At 31.8% G+C, this 23,434-nt stretch overlaps 2 protein-coding genes across 12 annotated transcripts in view; both read left to right on the forward strand.

The window, feature by feature from the left end:
* Positions 1-6,586, forward strand: part of LOC107445682 (serine/threonine-protein kinase tousled-like 1) — a 39,974-nt gene extending 33,388 nt beyond the window's left edge. For all 10 annotated transcript variants that reach the window (XM_043051686.2, XM_043051687.2, XM_043051688.2 and 7 more), the window contains 3 exons: positions 3,193-3,304; positions 4,991-5,098; positions 5,948-6,586. In XM_043051686.2, coding sequence (XP_042907620.1) covers positions 3,193-3,304; positions 4,991-5,098; positions 5,948-6,076 — 349 coding nt within the window. In that variant the 3' untranslated portion in view covers positions 6,077-6,586. The remainder of the gene's footprint in view (positions 1-3,192; positions 3,305-4,990; positions 5,099-5,947) is intronic.
* Positions 6,587-11,464: 4,878 nt separating this feature from the next.
* The window catches only part of LOC107445667 (beta-scruin), a 47,499-nt gene continuing 35,529 nt past the window's right edge, over positions 11,465-23,434 (forward strand). Inside the window, exons 1-6 of one of the 2 annotated variants that reach the window (XM_043051685.2) lie at positions 11,465-11,877; positions 12,547-12,859; positions 17,424-17,549; positions 19,194-19,363; positions 22,397-22,539; positions 22,664-22,780. In XM_043051685.2, coding sequence (XP_042907619.1) covers positions 12,584-12,859; positions 17,424-17,549; positions 19,194-19,363; positions 22,397-22,539; positions 22,664-22,780 — 832 coding nt within the window. In that variant the 5' untranslated portion in view covers positions 11,465-11,877; positions 12,547-12,583. The remainder of the gene's footprint in view (positions 11,878-12,546; positions 12,860-17,423; positions 17,550-19,193; positions 19,364-22,396; positions 22,540-22,663; positions 22,781-23,434) is intronic. The other variant, XM_043051684.2, reaches the window with a different exon arrangement.

A 23,434-nucleotide genomic window follows, 5' to 3' on the forward strand; every position in this document is an offset into this window, starting at 1 on the left:
TCAATTAGTTTGTTCAATAGAGCTGTATAAAAAATGGAATTTTTCATTGGCATCTCCATTGATAAAAATGAGACTGCTGCAGATGATTTTCTTCCTTTCAAATATTTTAAAGATTTCATCAGTGATATTTACAAGCTTAGAGATCTCATTAAAAAAAGTTTTTTTTCCTTCACGTTCTTTAATACTTAACTATTTTTTACTTAGGTCAAAAAAATTTCCTGATATCAGCATGAATATGATAGCATTGGTGAATTACATCACCAACTCTAATGTTTCTAAGACTATCTAAAAACACATAATTATTTTATTTATAGTTATGATTTTCAAATCTGAATCTATAAAAGTAAATGATTTAAAATCAATAGTAATTGAAACAGAAAAATAAATAAACAACATATTGAAAACTAACATTTATGGGAAAATGGCACTAATTCGTAACACTATAGCATAAAAAACCGCTATACTATTATAGACACCAATGATGCTTAATTACATTTGGTAATAGGTTTTAATTGAAATAAAAAATAAGGTATGTCCTAGAAAGCAAAACTAATAGTGAAAAGGTAACTATTCTTTTAGGGGAACCATGAAAAATTGTCACACTTTTGTTGACTCAATAAGACTTAATTAATTTTGGTACTGTGTACAAATTGAAATAATAAAAATAATCTATCTTCTATAAAGAAAAATTAATGAAGAAATAATACTAGTTTGTTTAAGAGATACAAAAAAATCACCATATTATTGATGATTAATTAATTGATGATTAATTAATTTTGCTATTGATGATTAATTAATTTCGTTAATAATTACTCATTGAAATTAAAAATAAGCTATGTTATAGGCAATATTAATGTCAAAAGTAATGTTACTAATCCATTTAAGAGAAGTGTAAAAAATTGCCTAGCTATTATTGATGCAAATTAAATGCTTAATTAATTTTTATGATAAGTACTAAAAAAATAAGTTGTATACTCTTAAATACTGCAAAACAATATTAATAGAGAAATGGTACTAATTCGTTTTGGAGAAATGTAAAAGATCTCCACATTATTATTGATACCAATAATGCTTAATTAAATTTAGTGATAGGCACTACTGGTATCATCGTAATTGGTGTATTTTTAATAGGTACCAAATGTACAAATATAGGTAGATAGTATTATGTTAGTATATTCGATACCTATTAACTGAATCAATTCAGGGAAGCTTTAATATAGATCAGGGGTTTCCAACTTACATGAGGCCGGGGGCCACAATTAAAAACACAAATCAAATGGCGGACCGCAACTTTGTCAAAATTTTGTGTAGGACTCTTAATTTTATGTAGGGCTCTTTTCTGTTTGAAGGAACATTAAATATTACTGTCAGATTTTTACCAAGTTGTACAAAACAAAAGTATTGAATTTCAAATTAAAATAAAAAGTAGATTTTTAAAAATATTTAATTGTTATAAATTATATTTTTAAAAATATTAAATAGATAATAAAAATTTGGGCTACAATAACTTTAATATGCACCTATGTATTAAACAATTTATGTACAACAGATATCTAATTGTTAAGATTAATTAAACTTTAAGTAAAGTTAGAATTAAAACTTACATAGTAGCACACAAAATGTTCAATGAGAAAATTGAGGTTTGTCTGCTGCAACCACCAGAGAATAGATATTTACATTTAAAATTTTCAAATGTGTGTGTAAATATTTTCGTCCTAAATGAGTGGTTTCAAAGAGTTAAATCTGAGAATTTCTTTGAGAATATTTCTGATACACACATGCTAAATTATATTCACAAAATACAAAAAAATGAAATAAAAAAGAGCAACATATGCAATTATTTTTGTATTTGAATAAATATTTTCTTGGGTGCAAAACCTGAGAAAGAAATTTTTTTGCACCATTGGTATGTTAAATTTCTCAGAAACGAAGAAATTAGGTTTTTGTTAACGAGAAAAGTATTTTAAATCCATATAGATTTTATACGAAAATTGCCCGCAAAAAATGTATATTTTAGTTCGCGGGCCACCAGTTGGAAACCCCTGATATAGATAGTGTGAAAAGAGGTTTTTTACTTTCCTTCTAAGGAAGTAAGTATCGTTGTGGTAAATTTGAACTATCATGATTGGTTTTAAGCAATAGCATCATGCCAAATGATTCTGAATGCAGTTAATCTTTATTTTGATAGGCTGAGCTACTAAAAACCTGTTTTGCTTATTTCAATAATGTAAAGCCACTGGGAAAGGCAAAATATAGTGATAATTTTTTTAATATTATTTTAGCTTTATTAATTGTGTTGGTATATGTCTTTCAACTTTATGCAGAAATTCATAGTGTCGTTCAGTACTCATATATTGTTGGCTTAATCTTTTCCAACCCGTACGATTTAGCTAGTATCTGTATTCAGTTAGAACGGGCATTAAGCTAATATTGATATTATAACTATATAATATTAAAAACTTGAGTATGTATTAGTGTTTATCTTTCTGTTCAACATCAGTTTTTCTTCTTTTTTCCCTTCTTATTACCTACATGAAACATTTCTTTTTTTAATTTCTCAGAAATATCTAATTTTTTTTAAAAATTTTCATTTCACTAGAGTAGTGAACTATTTTTGTTTTTCATTGTTTTAATATAGAGGGCAGGGTTGGCAGGTTTTTGNCATGTCAAAAAAAACTTTTTGACGTCAAAAACCCAACCCTGATAAAGGGGCATTTTAGTATCGAAAAATAATTTTGTTAATTTATTCAACTTATTCTTGCCACTACATTTGATTATATCTTGATTTGCAACATTTCTTTTTCTAGATAATTATTAATTTTCTGAAATTAAAATGAAGAATAAAATTTTCAAAATCTTAAAAAAACTGTCTGTCAACTTTTTTGTTGAGGTAAGAATTTTGTTTTCTATGCCAATTCTGCATCTACAAATAAGTATGTAATGCAATAATTTTCAAATGTTACTGTTAGTTTAAAATTAATCCACGGGATCCTTTGTATTACACTCAAGATTAGAAATAGTTATTTCCCTATGCGACCTATCTAATGGTTTTTATTAAATCCTGTAATTTTATTTGATATTTGTGTGCAGATTATAAAAAAATATATACTCTTAAGTTTTAAAATGCTGTTTAAAGATGTTATGTTTTTGTAATAAACCTATTTTTTTATATGTTTTGTTTATTTATTTTAGGTATTTGCCACCTGAATGTTTTGTTGTAGGAAAGAATCCTCCGAAAATTTCCTCAAAAGTTGATGTTTGGAGTGTAGGTGTGATATTTTACCAATGTTTATATGGAAAAAAGGTAATAATATATTTTTTTATTACCATTTTTAACAATTAAATAGAATTTTTTTAAAATTAAAATAGTTTTTAAAGAATTATCTGCAACAAAAAGAAAGCTGTCATACAAAACTTAAATTATTTTTATACCTGTTCCATAACATTGTGTAGCATTAGATATGCGTCTGGTTCAAGCTTAAGGTAATTTTAATATTTTTCTCCCAAAATCTCTAAACCTTCTCCAATTATTTATTTATTTGTAATATCTCAGTGTTTATCTACCATTTTATGTTTAGACACTGAAGATTGTGATCCATTGAAGGATGGTAATAATTTATGTCTGCTTAAATGTCAACATTTGTGTTTTGTTTCAACTTTATTCACAATTCCTATCTGTTTGAAAGTTATTGGAATTTTTTTCATGAAACTTTCCCACTTTTTACTTAAAACAATGTCTATATATTTTTTAAAGAAAAGTGGGAATATTTAATTATCTCTCAATATTTTTATTTTATCAGTTTAAAACTTAAAATAAAAAAAAGTGGAATTTGTTACTACAATATATTAAGTTTTATCAAAATTTTTATTTTTTAACTTCTAAATTGCTTTGGCTTGTTTTTGTACAAAACATATTACCAAACGTGATAAATGCTGGTGATTTTTATTATTATTTTATTATTTTTTTTCAGAAGAAAGGTATTCCAGAAAAAGCTTAAAAAATTATTAAATATGCATTTAAAAAAAGTAGTAAAAACAGCATGCTAAGCAAGAAATAGTATTTTTATTTTATTTTATTATTATTATTGTTTTTGCATGTCCACAATCCTGGAAGAAATTAACTTAAGTGATAATTTGATCAGAGATTAGAAACCATTTGTTGCTGAGGAAACGCGTGAGATTTTCATGGTCTTCCTCTTTTCTTAATTAGCTTAGCTTGTTAAAATTATTTGAAAAATACTTCTCAAAAGCAAGTTTGTTTCTTTAACAATAGTTGTTTTGTAAGTTGAATTCAAAATTATAAAGAAGAGCGTGAGAATATACTTATGTCAATAAAATAAAATAGATAATTTCGATTAAATTTTATTATTCCTCTGTGTTATTGTTTGTATTCCCTGCCATTGGAAAAAAAAATTGGATTAAACTTTGTTTCTGAATGAAACAATGAATCTTCAACATGAAACATTGTTTCTGAATGAAACAATGAATCTTTGTTTCTGAATGAAATGTTTCTGATTCAAAGGTTACTACAAAGCAATCCTGGGAATTGGGGAGAGAAGCAAGTAGGAAGCAGAGCCTCTGTGTTGTTTAAAAAGTTATATCTCAGGCCACTTGCCTCCGTTTAATATCTTAATTTAATGTTATCTTTTAATTAGAATTGATATTAAGCTTCAAACGATACTTAACTTATTGTTTTATTTCCTATTTTTTGGAGAGAAAAAAGTTTTCATGTGTATTTTATTATTACTGAACAGAACGATAGGCAAACTTCTTTAAAATAAATTGTATTTTTTTCTGAAAACAATTTATATGAACTATCTACAGTGAACTATGAATATTTCAATAGATGAAGAAGCATTTAAATTTTAAGAAAATTGTTGTTTCATATTGTTTTTTAAATATATGCCTTAGTTTCCGTAAATTACAGTGATTCAGTGTTATCATTATTCTGTCAAAATATTTTGTAACTAATTACTATTATTATTTTTAGCCATTTGGGCACAATCAATCCCAAGCAACTATATTAGAAGAAAATACTATTCTCAAAGCAAAAGAAGTTGAGTTTCCTCCCAAGCCAGTCGTTAGCAATGAAGCTAAGGTAGTGAATTTATAAGAAGCATTAATATTACATTTACTTGTGTTCAATTATATGTAATTATTTTAGATTCTTGTGTTTAATTCATCATGACTTCTTATATTTGTTCTACGCTCCTAATTTTTTATTTTGTATTACTTAATTACTATAATGTTTCAAAAGTGTCTATGGTTTTTCTTTTAATATTTTAGATGTGCTAATTATTCTTCAATTCACTAATTTCCACATTTTTCTCAGTTGTGTCAGTCAATTATTATAAATTGTAACTATTGTAAATTTATTGTAAATTCTCATCAAAGAATTAAAATTTTCTATTAATTGCAAATGAGAGCAATTAAAGAAAAATAAGATATTACTATTATAAATCTGTGTACCACTGGTACTAAAAACAGTTTATTCCATGATCGGTTTTGCCCTCTAGTTATTTCCTTTTTATTTTCACTTAAATTTATTTTTACATACTAATTTAAACTCATTTAATTATAACTAATATTTCATTATTAGGAGATAATTTGAATATTTTTCAAAAACTATGTTTTCTTTACCCGTTTTTTTATTAAACTTATATTGATCCGCTTTTTAAATTCAAAAATAAAAAAATAATGCCCCAGATTATTGTATAATAATTATTGTTTACTTTGGCACTTCACTTCATAATGTATTTTAAATTCTGTCACTGTTTTTTGTGCTATTTTATTGCCTAAAAAACATTTACTTTGTAACCTAACTAATAACAATCCAATAAATCTCAATGAAAAGTATTTTAAATTATGCATTGGAGAGTTTTTTTTCATATTATTGATGCTATGCAAGGTGTTAAAATTTTGTCTTATAGTGTTATTTTATTTTCAGCAATTCATCAGAAAATGCCTGCAATACCGTAAAGAGGATCGCATTGATGTTTTTAGTCTTTCCAATGAAGATTATTTGAAACCAAATTATCCAAAACACAGTCGTCAAGCAAATGCAGACAAATCGTAGCACCACCTTCTGACAGACTCAGTGTGTTGAACATTTAAGTGTTACACCCAGCAACACCTTCCTGTGTGAATTTGCCAAGTGTGTATATTATCAAAAAAGAGAAAGAAAAAAAAACTTTTTAGAATTGCCTTGGCTTCTCTGGATCGAACTGAATTTAATCTGCCTTGTGCAAGAAGTTGTGTACAGTAAAGGAAAATATATGAAATGATCCAGTGTTCCTAGCTCTATTTTCACTGTTGGACTGCACAGACCTCAACACTGCTGCTCCTGTTAAAATGAACTGCATGGTTGCATCGCTCGAGGCATGTGCTTCATTGTACATTTCTTAGGTTGGTCCACTAAGAACAGTTCATTAACATTCAAATGCGATAATATATGTAGATGAATTGTGAATACAAAAATGTAAATGACAAAACTAGGACATCAGTCTTTTTACCGGAAAATTTAGCATTCAAATAGAAGCATTTGTTTTCCTGTGTTTGCCAAATAAATTTTTAAAGATCACTATTATTTTGTGAATATGTTTTATCTTTTATTTCTCTTTTTATATATACATATATATATATATATATAAAAACCTAAATTTGACTCTTCAAAAAGCATGTTAATGAAATGAAGCCTTTTTGTACATAAACCCTTACATATCTACTCAATGTAAAAAATGAAAAAAAAATTATTTAAAATTATGCAGATTTGACAACGTAAAATCAATTATGTTTTAATAATTGTATCTTTGGTGTTTTCATTAAGTTTGTCTTTACTTTGTAAAATGTAGTTTTGCACTGGATTTGAGTCATGTTTTTCACTCCACATCTGTTAAGTTGTTTTGTGGTATAATTTGTTACTGTAATAGCTTGCAAAAGTAAACTTCCAAACAACAGAATAGTGAAATTTTATTTTGTCCAGCAATAAAATGTTTGTCATCTTATTGTATTTTATTTTCTCTTTCTAATATATTCGGTGTCTCAAAATTATATTTTCAACTTTGATATACAGTGTGCAAAAAAATAAAGAAAGGGATACCCAGAGTGATTTTTGAACTAGTGATCAAATCTGCACAGTACTAACCTTAATGGTTTAAAGGGGTTGACTTCAAATGTGCTAATTAATTAGTACAGACTATATTTTTAAGTTACAAAATCAGACACAAAAACTTACTTTCTTTGAATAAGCATATCTCCCCGATACATTTGGATTTCTGACCCTCGAAATATAGAAGCAGGGATGTTATTTTCCAGCTTATTAGTGAAATTTTACTTTTTTATTAAATAAAAAGAAAAATGTTTCCTATTCTTGGGAAAATTTCAAATTTAAAAAAAAAAATTTTTTTTAAAATATTTTTCCTACTTATTTAAAGGAGATTTAAAACTATGTTCACTCAGTTTCAAATTGCACATTGTTATTTGTGTAGACAAGATTTCAAACTACTCATCCCGCTACGCTTTCCTGCCAATATAAATGATATTTAAAATTACATTCATGTAGTTCAAAATTGCAATTTGTATTCATGTGATTTACAATTACATATTGTGATTTATATTCATGTGAATTCAAATCACATATTGCGAATCCTATTTACGCAATTTAAAATTGCACATCATGATTTGTATGTTGCAGATTTAAAATTATGTACTGCATTCATATTCACGTTATTTAGAAATCACGCATCACGATTTGTATTGACTTGATTTCAAATTGCACATTGCAATTCGTATTCGCGGAATTTCAAATTGCATATTGTAAATCGTGTTTACGCAATTTCAAATTTCACATCGTGATCTGTATTCTCCCAATTTAAAATTACGCTCTACATTCATATTGATACTATTCCAAAAGCACCAATTGAGATTCGTACAATTTTTTAAAAACCGTTCAGCCATGTTCAATATTAAAATATTGATGAATATTGATATATGCTTTCTACAAGTACTTTTTTTCTTGCTCAAATTTATGATATTTTTTCAACTAATTAAAATGTGTTTTGCACATAAAATTTTCTATTTTCAGCTCTTAACTTATCCCTGTATCAGCTGGGTGCGGAATTCGTATCGACCAGCCATCTCTGAGATTCAAACCCGGCTTACCTCATTGGATGGCAAAAGATCTATCCCCTGAGCCACCACGGATCTCCCAGCACTTTTGGAACAAATTTTAAGGGAAAGTAGGGGACATCATAGGGATTAAGATTTGTATAGTAACCCATGGTCGAAATCGTCTTTGTTCGCCGCTTAGTGGTGGTGTTCACAAGAGCACTGTAGGAATAAGACCAGTATTTGAACTTATCTTTTGTAGCGCATGATCTACGTATTGACAGAGGGGAATGCACGAGCAGCAAAAAGATTGTATTTCGGGTGTACCCCGGATTCAGTTTTTTTTTGTATCATTCTTCAGGGAATAATAACTAGAAGCGGGGCATGAGAATCAAGTTAGTTATCTGCTAGTATCTCAAGACCATTGGTTCTTGGACTTGCACTCCTCGAATCAAAAATTTATAATCCGACGAAATTTTTAAACTTTTGTTAAATCCCGTTAACGACACTTTTACTTGCATGTGATTCTTCCCCTAATTTGATTCTTCTGGTTTTGGTGGATTTTCGACCTTTCAAATATTTGGAACAGTACTGGAATCTGCTAATATCGCGATTTTAATATCAGACATAGATTTTCGTATTTACCTGTTTTGAAAGTTACGCGTTGCGATTCGTATTCACGCTATTTAAAAATCCAATATCGCGATTTGTATTTACGCGTTTTTAAAATCTCTGATATTGTGAATCGTATTCACGTGGTTGATTTTCTTATCTATACGCGTTTTGGAAAACTCCTAATTTACCATTCGTATTCACGCGATCTAAAAATTATACATCGTGCATCGTGATTCGTATTTACGTGATTTAAAAATTCAATATCACAATTTGTAATTTCGCTTTTTTAAAATCCAATATCGCGATTTATATTATCCAATCTCGCGATTTATATTATCCAATCGCGATTTATATAATCCAATATCGCGATTGCATCGCTTACTCAGAGGATCAAAATTGTGATGACATGTCTTCGGATCTTCCTCAGGGATGTTTCCCAGACCATCGCCAATAGCTCATTGTGCAGCTCTAGTGCGACGTAAATGAACTACAACAACAACGCAGGTATCAGAATATCAACGCACAAGCTGGTACTCTGGCCGATTCTTAATTTTGTATTTTTTTTTTGCCTTATAAAATTAAGTTTTTTGAAATGATGTAAAAATTTGTATACCTAACAATTTAAAACAATTTTTGAAAAATGAAAAAAATAAATTATATTTAATAAAATACATTTTTCGCTTAGAATTATGTTTGCATAAATGAAATTTATTACTGTGTGCAAATTTTTTTTGACTAGCTTAGCTAATTTCGAAATATGCAAAAGTTATTATTAATATTAAGGTGTTCAAACTTTGGACCGATCTCTTGACAGACTGGATTGTCTGGAGAAAGTAAAAATGTGGCTTCCGTAGCCAAGGATACTCCTGATACAAGAGTTGATAATTTGGAGCAGGTGATCTGATTGAGCACCCCAGCGTGTGCGAAAGATGCAATGAAAACAGAGAGTTTCTTCAGGATTTTTTGTTTTATCACTCTGAAGTGATGGTGAAAAGTCATGTGGCTAGAGAAATATAGGTCGACAATCCGCAGATTTTGGACCCAGGGGATGGGTTTGTTAAAAATGTGCCTGAAATTGCCAGCAACTCGTCTTCTAGAGATATTAATGGCAGCTTTCTTTTCCAGGACTGTCTCCAGGTTCCAATCCTTACAACATTTCTGAATTTGGTGGTGGGAAAAGTGCATTTTATGTTTTACTTCGTAAATGGTTTCAGTGACTGCAATCAGGTAGATATCATTACCTAAGATGCAAGATAATATGTTGCCAGGGAGAACAAGATGGAGTGTAACCTGTAAATCGTGAAGAGGAATGGGAAAAGAATTGACCCCTGTGGAACGCCTCTGTTCATTAAAAAATTCTGGTAGCACTCTCCGCCATCACACGGCTGTCTTTCTGTATTTGACAAAATTGTGGATGAAAAGGGGAGCTCTACCAGTTATAACGGATTTTAAGTGTTTGAGGATTAAAGCATCCTGGTTGACATTGTCGTGCGCTGCGTTGATGTCAAGATAGCAGTAAATTACACTTTTCTTTTCGTACCGAGTCCGAAGGACTTCGTGATGGAGGATGGTGAGTACTGAATCTACTCTTTTAAATGGGAGGAAACAGCAGTAATAGGGGTGGAAGACTCTTGTCCTTAGTGAAAAATCAGTGTGTCGTTTTAGAAGCATACGTTTTGCTTAGAGTTGATGTTAAAGATATAGGTCCATAAGATGACACAAGCTCTCTATGTTTCCCTTTCTTATGGATGGAGATGACATGTGCTAGTTTCCAGGACTCTGGGATTTGTCCTGAAACCCAAATAGAGTTCAACTCCTTCAGGAGTTTCTGCAGAGCTGCTTCCGAGAGAGAGCGAAGTACCTTTAAGGAATTTTATTTGGTCCTGATGATTTACATTTGGAGGATGAGAGGGCATCGTGAAGTTCCTGTAAAGTGAAGAATTGATTGAATTCCTGGTCTGCTCCGCTGAAGTCCACATTTTTGGTTGGTGGTTTAGAGTAAAAGGCTGCGAATGCGTTTGATTGTATCAAAGAGCTGTGAAGTTCAATGTGATAATGTTTGAGGTTGCATTAAGGGTCTCGGGATAACTTAATATTCAAAGGAGAATTTTGTAGATGGATTTAGATTGGCAAGCGCTAATGCAAATTTCGTTTCAGTATTGTCTGCGGGTTGCGTGGATTGTCTTTCGCAATATATATCTTAGGTCGAACGAAGTTTTTAATCAAGTTATATCTTAACTATTCAGTTTCTTGAATTATTTATTTTATGTAGAAGTTTGCTGGGGGTGGCTACGAGTTATACTCTTCAATTTGGTTTGTTTCTATGATGTTCTTTTACATTCCTGGCGTGCCGGTTCTCGAAAGTTGCCATGGACTTGTGGTTCAGTGGTATTTGTTTATACCACGATTAAGCAGTCAAAACTGACTTCGCTTACAGGTACTCAATTAAATTTGATCCGAAAAGTGATTCAGCCTGATAAATAATAGTATTTTTTTTAAGTCTCACTAGAGCTACACAAATGGGGTATTGGCGACTGCGCGGGAAACATCCTTGAGGATGATTCGAAGCAGGCCATCGCCATTTTTATCCAATGGCTTCTTCGCTTTTGTAGCCTGACGACCCGCTCTCGAAGTTGATCACTTTACGGTAGAACAGTTTAACAAAGATTCTTCTTTGCAGGCTGATTAAAGTGGTCACTCGCTCGCTGTCCGCAGTCTACTTGACAGCAGTGATACTTGATTTCGGTAATTTACTGAGAACCGTGTCTCAAGATCTGTCCATCGTAAGACTTAGCGTGATTATACACTAAGGCAAATAACTGTTACGCTAAAATGCCATCTTGTTTATGCAGAATCGGCTGATTTCAATGATCTTCCTCTTCTAGCGTTGCTGGTACTTAACTGTCATGGTATGCTATAATTTTGTCAAAATAGCAACAAACTGTTCTGATTTTTCTCAGATTCTGAAATCATGTGTTTATCTGAGGAAGATATGCTTTGAGTGAATTGTTTTTAGAAACGAAAGGTTAACAGAAGCAGGACTTGTTTTCTTATCTCGTTTGATTTAAATAAATTAACGCAAGTAAATGTTTTTGTTTTTTTGAATTATTAAATACTTTTTCTATGTCTATGACTAAGTTCAAATAGTTTATTCAAGTAAGTTTTGTATTTTACCCATTTGTTGTTTTGCATTTTATAAAAGTTGTGAGTTATCTCTAATTAATAGTTATGTCTTTTGAATATATTTCTTATTATTAAAATTCTAAATGACTTAAATACCCGAATGAGTTTGCATTAAGATATAATTTCATATGATCACAATACATCGCTTAGATTAATATGTTCTTGGCATGAAAATGACAATTATAATTTTTATGTTGCTGTTTCTTTCAAGAATATTTATAATCATTTAATAAATATTTAACTTGGATGACAATTATTTTAATGTCAAAAGATTGATTTCAGGGTAACAATGCAGCAAAATTTAGTAGCTCTTAATTTGCATTTAATTTTCCTAAAAACGATATTTCGTTTTATAATAAATTCTAAGCTCAAAAGGCGTCGACTATAAATAGCAATGTGTTGAATCTATATTTAAGTATGATTATATGAATATATATTAAGTATTCACCACATAGTTTAAAAATTTTTTAATGAGACTATTTTTCGTTTCTTCCTTCCTTAATTTAATAATTTTTAAAATCTTTTACTAAAACGCATTTTGTTGCATAAAAAGTTAATTTTTTTTATTTTCAAATTTTAAGAGTTGTTTCAGGCGTTCCAATTCTAAAAAGTCTAAATTTTTCTATTTTTGCTTTTTTCAAGAATTGTTTTAGGCATTCTTACTTAGGATATCTTTCAAATGTATCGGAAGGACAAAAAACCTAAAGATTCCGATCAATTGGCAGCAGATTTTGGCAGCAGGTGGCGGCGTGCGGCTGACAAAGACAATGAAAAAAGCCCAAAGAAAGGTAAAACTCACCGCGAAGATGATGAAAGGAATGACTACGAAACGTATGCTTACGAATATCAAGATAAAAGCAGTCCTAGAGGGAGAGACAGCAGAACAAGGACATCTCCACAAAAGCATCACTTTCCAGAAAGAGCTCAGCCGTGGCGTACAGGACGAACATATAATGTAAGTTCAGAAGGCCTTCTGATACTTTATAGCGTGTAATAAAACTATTAGTCACAATTATAAGGGGTAATTAAACTTGCCAAAACAAACAACATTCACAATACAATGTGAAGTTGCAAGACAAAGGTTTAGCATATAAAGGAGCTAACTATAGAGAGTACAATCGAGACGGATAATAGAGAAAAAGCATCTTTGTCATTGTATACTTTACATCAAATGAATGACCACCAGTTACAATACACCACAACGGAGGGAATGCTCAAATTTTGTAAGATTTATGGCATTGCTCCAACGTTTTCCGCTATGGCGCTAATTTCGATCGAGTAGCGCCCTGTTTGGAAATACCTCTTCATAAAACCTTACTACTTCTACGAAATTACCGATTGCAGCATAGTACATTTTATAACCATTGTTGAACAGCCGAAGCATTTTTGGGTTTACAGGTATCAATGTTCAATTCCATAATCTTGTAAACTAGCTTTCGTGGAGAACTTCTTGATGGAGGTTACAGGGAGGAGAAAAACCTACCCCGGTTTGCCCGACGACTAAAGGATTTGAACTCATTATTCGCCTATCACTGAGGATATTTTACGTTAACACTGTAGTCGCTGTGAGCAGAATTTGAATTGAGTGTAATATCTCATTGAGAGTTTGAGGGCGCCTCATTGAGAGTTGAGTGCAATATCTCCTGAGCCACCGTGGCTCAGAAGAAAGCATTAGTACATATCAACCCTTCTCAGTATTCGAATATTGGATGTTTCGTCCACTCCTCACAGCTTCCTCATAGAGTTTATCTTTTGCATTGCAATTCAATATTTTATCGTAAAAGTAGTTTGTTTTGGAAAGCTCTATCAACTTTTGACTATTGACTATCTTACATCCTATATAGAATTTAGTATCCTGTTTCTTACTGTAATCCGCTTTGGCAGACTCGCTTTCATACTGTGTCAGTTCTTCTTCACGGGAATTATTTCATAAATGGAGTATTTATTGACAGAACAGCATTTAAACAATGGAATCAACTTATATGGCCCCGCACTAACATCCTCATTAGCCAGTCCATATGATTTGGACGTTCTCATTGGGAATGTGTAAAGGAATCGTTAAAAAGCCTCTTAGTTGGCCAAGAGTCTTCGTCATGTCCACCCTTTGTATATATGTTAACAATCTTTATAAAATTTAAAGTAAAAAAATTATGCATACTAAGGATAGGAAATTATTATCTGAGGGACTACGAACGAAAATGTTCTCGAACTCTGATCAATTGAGTACGAAAAGAGTAAGAGGGTGATTAAAATGATCTAAAAGCAATTTATTTGAGGATAAAGCTTAAAGGTTATTCTTAATGAAAAGCGAACATTTTCGAAATTCACTAGGCAAATAAACTGGTTTTTGGCTGTTTTAAACCATCCTTTGTTATAGTGAATTCAATCACGATTATTCGACGGAGTTAGAAAACAATATTGTTTTTTTTCTTCTTTACTGTTCCCTAATGTGTTTACTTGCTCACAAGGATTCTTAATGTATATGATAAGGGTGTCCGTTATGGAGCGCCTAATACACTTTAGCTGGTAGTTTATTTGTCACTGCGCTGTAGTTTAGTCGTCACTGTCACTACCAGATAATTAATTTCGACAGGTATTTGATTGGGATCAAATTTCTTACCAATATAGTATTCGATGAATAATCTCTAATTATACGGTGACTTTTTCATTGAAAATTTTACTATTTTATAACTAATGGAGGTATAGTTTAAATTATTTTATAACTCAAGGTTGTTAGCTTTTACCGATTGGGTACTAGCAACTCAAGAAGAAGCGAAGTGACTATGCCAACCCATGTGATTTAAATCACATTTAATTGAATACTTGTTAGTGACGTCACGCGTGTGTGTCGAACTTAATTGGTTTTCTGAATCAACAAACGCCTACGAGGTCGTCATTTGCAGAGGTATCAAATTGTTAATACGAGTATCTAAAAGTTTATGTCCCTCCCCTTTCAATAAATCAAAAATGTCGATTTTCAGAAAACCTCTGTTTTTATTCTGATGGATCGGAACAAGCATATGTGTTCATTTTGGTTCCCAAATCACTACCTGTAATATAATAAATAATTATGTTTAACAAAAATTATTCGCGTATTAGCTAAAAAAGAAAATTAGAAAGGAATTGCTATGGAATACCAAAATGCTTTTGTCTGCTCAAATATAAGTTTAATCCAAGAAAAAAAAAACTTATTTTTTTAATCACCATTGATAAGCAGACTTTCCAAATATTGTTCGGTTACTAAAGAAAAAACTACCACTCCTGAACAATTCTACATCGAGAAAGGGTCATTTGCAATTATATTCTCTGTCTAAATTTCTAGGGCACATACGTGCTGCGCTAAGTAAACAATTCATTGTCTTTCTCTAATCTTGATGGAATCGAAGTAAACTTGACGCATGTTCAAATGTGTGAAGGATCATAAGCAACTTTTCCATTTGTTACGCGGCCACAGGTCACTTTTGCTTGAAATTTTCTCGGCATCAATATGGGTTGAGTGTGGGAAATTTGGAGAGTGGAGTGTCAGCTCAGGCGCTGTCCACGTTGTCTGGCCAGGTTCAAAATTTACCCTAAAAATGAGGCTAGGTTCTTGGACATGATTTGGTGATATGTATCAATTAGGGAGGTGATTAGTTTCGATTTGTAAGTACAAATAGGTTGAGATTGTCCCCTTTTCCGTTATCGATGTTAGAAGATAAAGGCCTGTAGGATGAGAAGACCACTCGAAGGGTGCATGAAGGGGAGGGGCGAAGAGTTGATAGAATACGTGACTTAGAATAAGTTGAGGAAATCTTATCTTTTAATTTGTTTTCATGATTTCTTAATGGGAAATTGCATCACACCGCACGTGCAAATGAAAATCTTCCTAAACTGACAAGCCGCAGAATCTTTGGCGATCATCAGTAAGAAGTTCAATCAGTGGCTATTTTATTATTAGTACCTGTATGTCTTAAATTTTTAAGAGCTTCTTTATTCCTCTGTAATTTCGAAATTCGATCTTTTGCTTCGTAGTCGGCGATTATTTGGGAGAAACCTTTTTTTTTTTTTTTTGTTGTGTTGGATATCTCTTTTTCCTTGGGAGGGTCTCACACATAGAGAAGTTAACTGAGTACTTCTTGGTTCAAATAGAGTTTTGGTGTATTACTGTCTCTACTGTATTCGTGTTTGAGAGGGCTTTCTGAATTCTAAATTTGACAATTTATCATCTTTGTTCTTTACGGCAATGGAAATATTTCCATCAAAATCATCAATTTCGCACCCTTTCGATTCTGGTTGTCCGTTCCATTAAGTCTTAAATCTGCAGATGGCACTCAAGGGAGATTAAGAATTTCGAACTGCCACCCTATTTCCATCAACTATAACTGGATGCACGATAATGTTTCTTTAAAAAAAAATCTGCTTAGACCACTCATTTGAAATAATTTGTGGCATAAATGACGCGAGAAATTTTTTTCTTCCCTTCCTAAAGTGAAGTAGGTGGATGATGGATCGTTTATGTATGTATAATATTCGCTGAAACTCTATTTTTCTTGTTTTTTACGCTTTTCTATGAAATAGGCTAAGATCCAAACTGGTACACTTTTTTGTGCTGTCTGATGGACAGAGTGCAGTGGTTTTCGGAAACTGTGTGGAGGCTTTCAATTGTAGTAGTTGTTGGGTTAAGAATTCTTTGTTAAAAAGAGTTTTTGAGTAAAATTAATACACATTTGCGTTTCAAGGAAAGGGAAAATTTCCACGATTAGCCTAATGGAAATTGTTCTCCATAGACCATGGTTCGTCCACCCCTGTGGGCATTTTATTACGCTTGAACCACATTTTATGTAAAGTGGAAGCAACTAGTCATTACCGTCACAAACAGTATTTTAACCGTGTTTGTTCCAACGCATCATATAAATCATCGAATAACCAAATTACTATCTTTTCTCTAATATCTTTGCTTAATAGAGCCTAACTTTTTTTGTTTTTTTATTGATTTTAAATTCTTTGAAAGGAAGGAAACACGTTTTAAGAGCGTAACTATAAGCCAAATGAACACATGGATTCAAATAACATTAAAAAAAACCTTTCGTTGACACCTTTTTTCTTCACATGTCACCTACGTCGATTATTGGTCTCAACTGACATTATGAATAAAAATAAATTTTAAAGAACGTGGGAAAAAACTCCTTTTTTGATTAAATAGAACTTAAAACTGAGAAACACTACTGATATGATCTTTTAAACATTTGAAAAACAGACTTGTCTGCAATCTAATTTAACATAGGGGAAAGCTAAACCTATGAGGAAATTCCATTTTTCAAACGAATCTCCCCAACGCTCTAATTTAAATTTTTTTTTAACAAATTATATGATCGGGGGCTAAATTTTGTCTTTCCACCGCTGTCTTAATTCCAGGAAGCCAGCACAAATGGTTTTGGAGTTATAAGAGACACGCAAACTGTTCTTTTCCATTGTTGCTAAGATTCTTTTTCTTTACTATTTTAATTACTATATGTAGACGTATACTTTTAAATTAACAGCAAGGTGCATCAGGATCAAGTCACAGAGAAATTAATCGTGAACAAGCAATGTTAAATTTAGCAGCAACAAAAATTCAAGCTGCATTTAAAGGACATGTGGCGAGGAAACATTACTGGAGGGAACTGGTAAGCATTTTTTTTAAAAGATTTTTTTCTTGTTTTCCTATTAACAATTTTGTACTTTAATTACATTACCGTAGTAATTTTAAAGTAGATTCCTTTAATTGGGGAAAAATATATTTTTCGTCTAAATTGAAACTAATGCACACCTCAAATCAAATACCACATGGAAGGCTTTGAAGCAAATTTATAATAGTTAAAATATGTTTTAGGAAGTTTTAATGTAAGAGCTCTTCTATCTGAAAAGTTTACGAGTAATCCCGGAGTTCCAAAATAGTTTCAAAGTAGTGCACAGTAATTATACTAATTCACTACAATTCAGATAATAGAACCATTGAAGCCATACGATTTTGTATAAATCAAAAGCATTCCCGAATAAAGATTTTAGTGGGAGGAAAATCTCACAAGTAAATGGCACCAAGTGTAATGTAAACTTTTAATTTTCTACAATTTTGTACTTGTGATAGGTAACTTTATTGTTTCATTAGTTAGTTTGGTTGCAACGGTAACACTCTAGTGGCGCAGTGGCAGTTTTTTTTTCTTTTCTCCTTTTGTTCTATTCCCGCCAGTTCCTTTTATTTATTCCATTTATGCGGACTCACTGCTTCGAGGCTCCTAATTGATCTTTCTGTTTTCGGCAGCTATTGTCTGAATTTTTTGTTCTTCCAAACCGGAATCAACGTTTCGTGTCTCCCTATTGATGACTAGCTTACGGTAGACTAATTAGAGGAATAAAACTAAAGAAGAATTTAAGTGAATCGTGAAATTAAAGACATCAATTGAAGTAAAAAAATTAATGCATCAAGTTTTCGCGATTTGCGATACCGATTAATTTTTGTGCGAGTGGCTTGAATAAGCATATTGCTAGAGAATGTAAAGAGAGGGCCAGGATAGCCTGGTTGGTAGGACGCTGGAATCATGTTCGAATCGTGCAGGCAGAAGAATTCCCGTGTATTAAAAGGTGACTGGTGCACGTTAAATTTGTCGGGAATTTTTTGTCGCTTACGTTGATTTTTTCGAATGCACGGCAGTATAGTAGTTGCATTGATTAAAACTTTATGTAGGCTATTCAGTAATTACCATATGCAATTACAGTGTAGTAATTATCTTGCATATATAATAATTAGTCAATGCCCTATAAAAATTACCTTTAAAAGTTTTTGCTTTTAGAATCTTTTTCCAAAAATGGAGTTGCACAATACGAGTATCAAAATAGCATTTAATAGATGGGAAAAACGCTATCAAAATCTAAGGAATCAGCACCGAAGAAAGAGGAATTGAAAGCATCGACAACTTTTTGGTCACATGAGAAAAGACCAGAGGAGTTTAAAGGCGTTAATTAAAACTGCCTACAAGTTCCTCTGATAATGGAACTGGTTTTGATGTTTTACATCTCAACTTCCTCAATCGTAATTATACAATGTTATACAATGATAAATTCTTTCTCACTTAAATTTGAGTTTGCGTCGTCTAATGTGCATTTTTTGGAAAAGATTCTAAAAATATACATTAAAGGTAGTGATTACAGAACACTTATTCATGCACTGATAGAATAGGACTTGACAGCTGAATAGGTTGATGAAAACTTGAGTGCCGGTTGGTCAGGATTTCAAAGTATTTTAATAATGAATAAATTATTTTTATTTTCAGGAACGTCATCGAGGGTTGCAAAACAGCATTCATTCTTATAAGGCAGATGAGATTAGTATACCAAGTGAAACTTCAGTCGTTGGTAGTTCTAGTTTAATTGGTTTGGCTGCCAATGCTGATCCAAATTTAGGTTTGACTGCACCTTTGCCTACGCTTGACCATTCACAAAAGTAAATGAATTTTCCAGATTCTTCTGAATTTTATTATAATCTAAAATGTTTCGTGTAACTATATTTTTAGTTAAGGAAAAAGATCAATTGAACTTTAACTTTTAGAATTACGTTCAACAATTTGTACAATTCTTTATACAACAATATACACCGAAGAGCCATTACATTATGACCACCCTCCATCTGTAACAATGGGCTCGTCCAGGTTTTCATGGTTTCTCGCCCAGGAACAATGTTTTCATGGGGCACATTAGGACCCATAATCCTCATAGAACAATCCCTGACGTCTGTAAGCTACTTGAACATAGTTGCAGACCAGGTTCACCCATTCATGGCAACAGTTTTTCCTGCGGGGGATGGTGTTTACCAACAGGATAATGCACCATGTCATAAGGGTCGAATCGTCATGGATTGGTTCGAGGAACATTCCAGTGACTTTCAAGTCATGTCTTGGCCCCCAAATTCACCTGACCTTAATCCAATAGAGCATTTGTGGTCCTACTTGGAAAACCAAATTCGTGCTGCCACGCTACCCCCTCGCAATGTGAGGGAATTGCAGGACCAGTTGGTGAGTGCTTGGTACCAGATACCTCAGACTACCTTTCAGCACCTTGTGGAATCAATGCCACGGCGGGTGCTAGCAGTTTTGAGGGTTAAAGGTGGTCCTACATGTTATTAGCAGAGTGGTCATAATGTAATGGCTCTTCGGTGTATAATGAGCGTGTGTCATACTTGTGTGTAAAATATACACTCGTGTTTCAACAAATAACGTAACAGCAACAAATAATAATAGTTAAGGAAAAACAAGTTGCTTAAGTACTGTTTATTTAGACGTTCTGTGCACTGCAAAGAGTTCACTCAAATGTGAAATTTTACAGCATTTGTGGAATAAAATGTCGGGGAAAAAAACGGAGCAGGATTATTAAAGATCGACCACTACTCGAAAGAACAATGCGTTTTTATTGTTAGGCAATGCTAAATCATTCTTTGACAAGTATAATCTCCCGCTTTATTGGAACGAACTGCCCAGATCATGCGATTTCAAATAATACAAACCTTTGCTTTGGTTTCTCTCTCCTTTTTCTTTATTCTTTTCATTTCATATAAGGAGTGTGTCAATAAACTCTTAAACTCACCAACCTTTGAAAAAGGAAATTTAGAACTATGTCAACAAAAATTGCTAAACAGGCATTGAAAATTTCAACAAAGGAGGCTGCATATGTGTCCCGAAAATTATTGGCTTCATTTCGTTGTTATGCCTAAAATTTTAGTTAAATATCTGCGTTTTCCCCGTAAAAAATTCTCCTGGGTAATTTTTGGGACATCTATATATTATTAATTTTGATAGCTTTCAAATTATAAATTGGCAAGCAAAACAAATAAAATTTAGTTAGTTCTATAAAGTATTTGAAAATTATTTTTAATTGAAAAATAATCTTTTATAGCGAATTATTTGTTCGTCATTAGAATGCTTAAATTAACGCCATGTATCAAACTTTTTTACGAAGCGTGCGAGTTTTATCATACAACTGTTAACTTGAATAAATGTGTTCAGTAATGTGAAAAGTAAAGATGTAAAAAGAAGAAAATCGGACTATCTTTTTATTATTTAATGTAATAATAGTCGAAAAAATTTTGAATTGTAAGGTGCACTAAAAATGTAGTTTCGCATAGCAAAATACGAAATTTGAACTCCGGAGTTTGAACTCCGGAAATTTGAGTTCCGGAGAAATCGAGTTTTAAAAAAGTAATATATTTAAAATTCGATTTTTCAGGGACTATTCGACCGATTTCGCTCAAATTTTGTATTTTTTCATGTAAAACTATATACTTTAAAATGTAGGAAATTGTTTACCTTTCAATAAAAAAATGCTTTCGATTACTTTTAAGTAAAATAATAAATATTTATTAAAAATAATTTTTTTTCAATTATCTTTGGATAAACGAATTTTATATTTGTGTGTAAAAAGTTTTTAATTTGTTTAAAAAGTTCTCGACATACGGTGAAGTACGCAAAAAGTAAAATTAGCATTAAGGGTTCCAAAGTTAGGACCTCTCTCCCGATCAACAGTGGGGGCCATATTTTTCAGATTGCGGTTTTGTGTCTGATTTTATAACAAGTCTGATTTAGTCTGATTTTATAACAAGTCTGATTTAGTCTGATTTAGTAACAAATTTTTTAACAATAGCGCGTTGTTGAGTCATGGTGAGTCAGGATATAAAGCATTTGACTCAAAATGATGTGATTCCGCATCCCGCTTTCACCGACCAGAGTAATAACGTAAAATATCCTTAGTAGTTGACAGATCATGGGTTAGAGTCCCTTTCCCGTCCGTCTAACCGTGGGAGGATTTCGTTGTTTTTCTCCTATGTAACGCAAATACGGGTTAGTTCCATTAAAAAAGTCCTCCTAGAAGGCTAATTTCTCCCGATACTTGATCCATGAGTTCCCTTGTCTTCTGGATTGGGTTCAAAATTACAAGGCTGATGATACGGTGATGAACATTGGAATTCGTAAACTCAAAATTGGATAGGCTATTCAACGATTGCTATTAAATGAAAAAAAATTAGCGTGTTGGTGAGTTATTTTTTTCCAAAAGAATGAGAGGACCTGGTTGTCTCAATATCCATAACAGAATAAGTTGAAATATTGAGTGAGAACACATGTTTTTCGCACAACTCATAACTGCTGTCACAATTACTTGCATTACAATTGCGAAATTCGCGCGTAGGTCGTCGGGCTACCGAAGCGGGGGTGCCATCCCCTCCGCAGAGGATCGAAATTGTGATGGCATGTCTTCGGATCATCCTCCGGGATGTTTCCCAGACCGTCGCCAAGAGCCCATTGTGCAGCTCTAGTGCGACATAAATTAACAACAACAACAACAATTGCGAAATAATGTAGAATTATTTATACTAACTATATTCCTGAGTTTTTTTAAAGGCTATTTAAGCAATCAAAGCTTTCAAAGCTTTTTATGTATTGGTAGTTTGTGTTTTTATAAAGTTATAAATAATAATTTCGTTACTTAGGAGCCGAGTGATTAGAGATTTGAAATCCAGATTAAATTTTTCCGAGGAAATTTCAAGCGTTTTTCAACTTCAGTCAGAATTTTCACCCACTGTCGTGATTTTTGGAGGACTGAACCCCTACGAACCGAGAGACTATCTGCTCGGTACGTAAAACTTCATTCCATTTTCTAACCTACATGTAATCCATTTAACCTACATTTAATCTAATTTTCTACATTTAATCCAATTCATGTGATTACTTATATAAATATTTGTTTCAATATTTAGGAGGTTCTATGTTTGTATATAATGTCAAAAAAGATAAATGGTATTTTGGAGGCACAATGCTTGAACCCCGAAATTATCACGGAGCCGTTTACTTGAACGGAAAGATTTATATAACAGGTATGTTAGCATCATCAAACAATCTGATTAAATTATAATTGTAAAAAAAAAATTGTTACTGCGTGAAAAAGCGTATATAAAATGATTAAGAAACAATGGTATTTCATTTCTTATTTCTGCGCTTAACATGAAAGAAAATTTTTATAACAATCAGGTTAGAAAAATGGGAAATATTCTTGAAAGGCGTTTCAATTTTTCTTCTTCAAAAATGTCTGTTTTTAGTAAATAAATGAAATGAAGTTAATGAATTGCTAATGCTATTTCATTAATTTAAAATTTTTAAAGGCCATTATAAAAAAGACAAAGTTTTGAAATGTTGAGTCAACGTAATTCTAAGTTGGGATTAATTTAAACCTATCCACTTTGCTTCACTGAAATTATATTCCAAGACTCTCTTGTATAGAATTCATATAAGGAAATAGTTGAAGTTAACTGCAAATGATTAAAAACATGGTAACGTGGTGTAACTTTCAGAAAACATGGTGAGATTTTTAGGTAACATGGTATGATTTTTCGGTAACATGGTGTGATTTTTAGATAACATGGTGTCATTTTTAGATAAATGAATACAATTCAGAAATTCAATTTTATTAAAAGATTTTCTTTGTTCAAAAAGTTATGTTTGAAATTAAATATCATAATGCTGTTATACAA

The sequence above is a fragment of the Parasteatoda tepidariorum genome, chromosome 3 (assembly GCF_043381705.1).
Source record: "Parasteatoda tepidariorum isolate YZ-2023 chromosome 3, CAS_Ptep_4.0, whole genome shotgun sequence".
In the NCBI taxonomy this organism is placed as follows: Eukaryota; Metazoa; Arthropoda; class Arachnida; order Araneae; family Theridiidae; genus Parasteatoda; species Parasteatoda tepidariorum.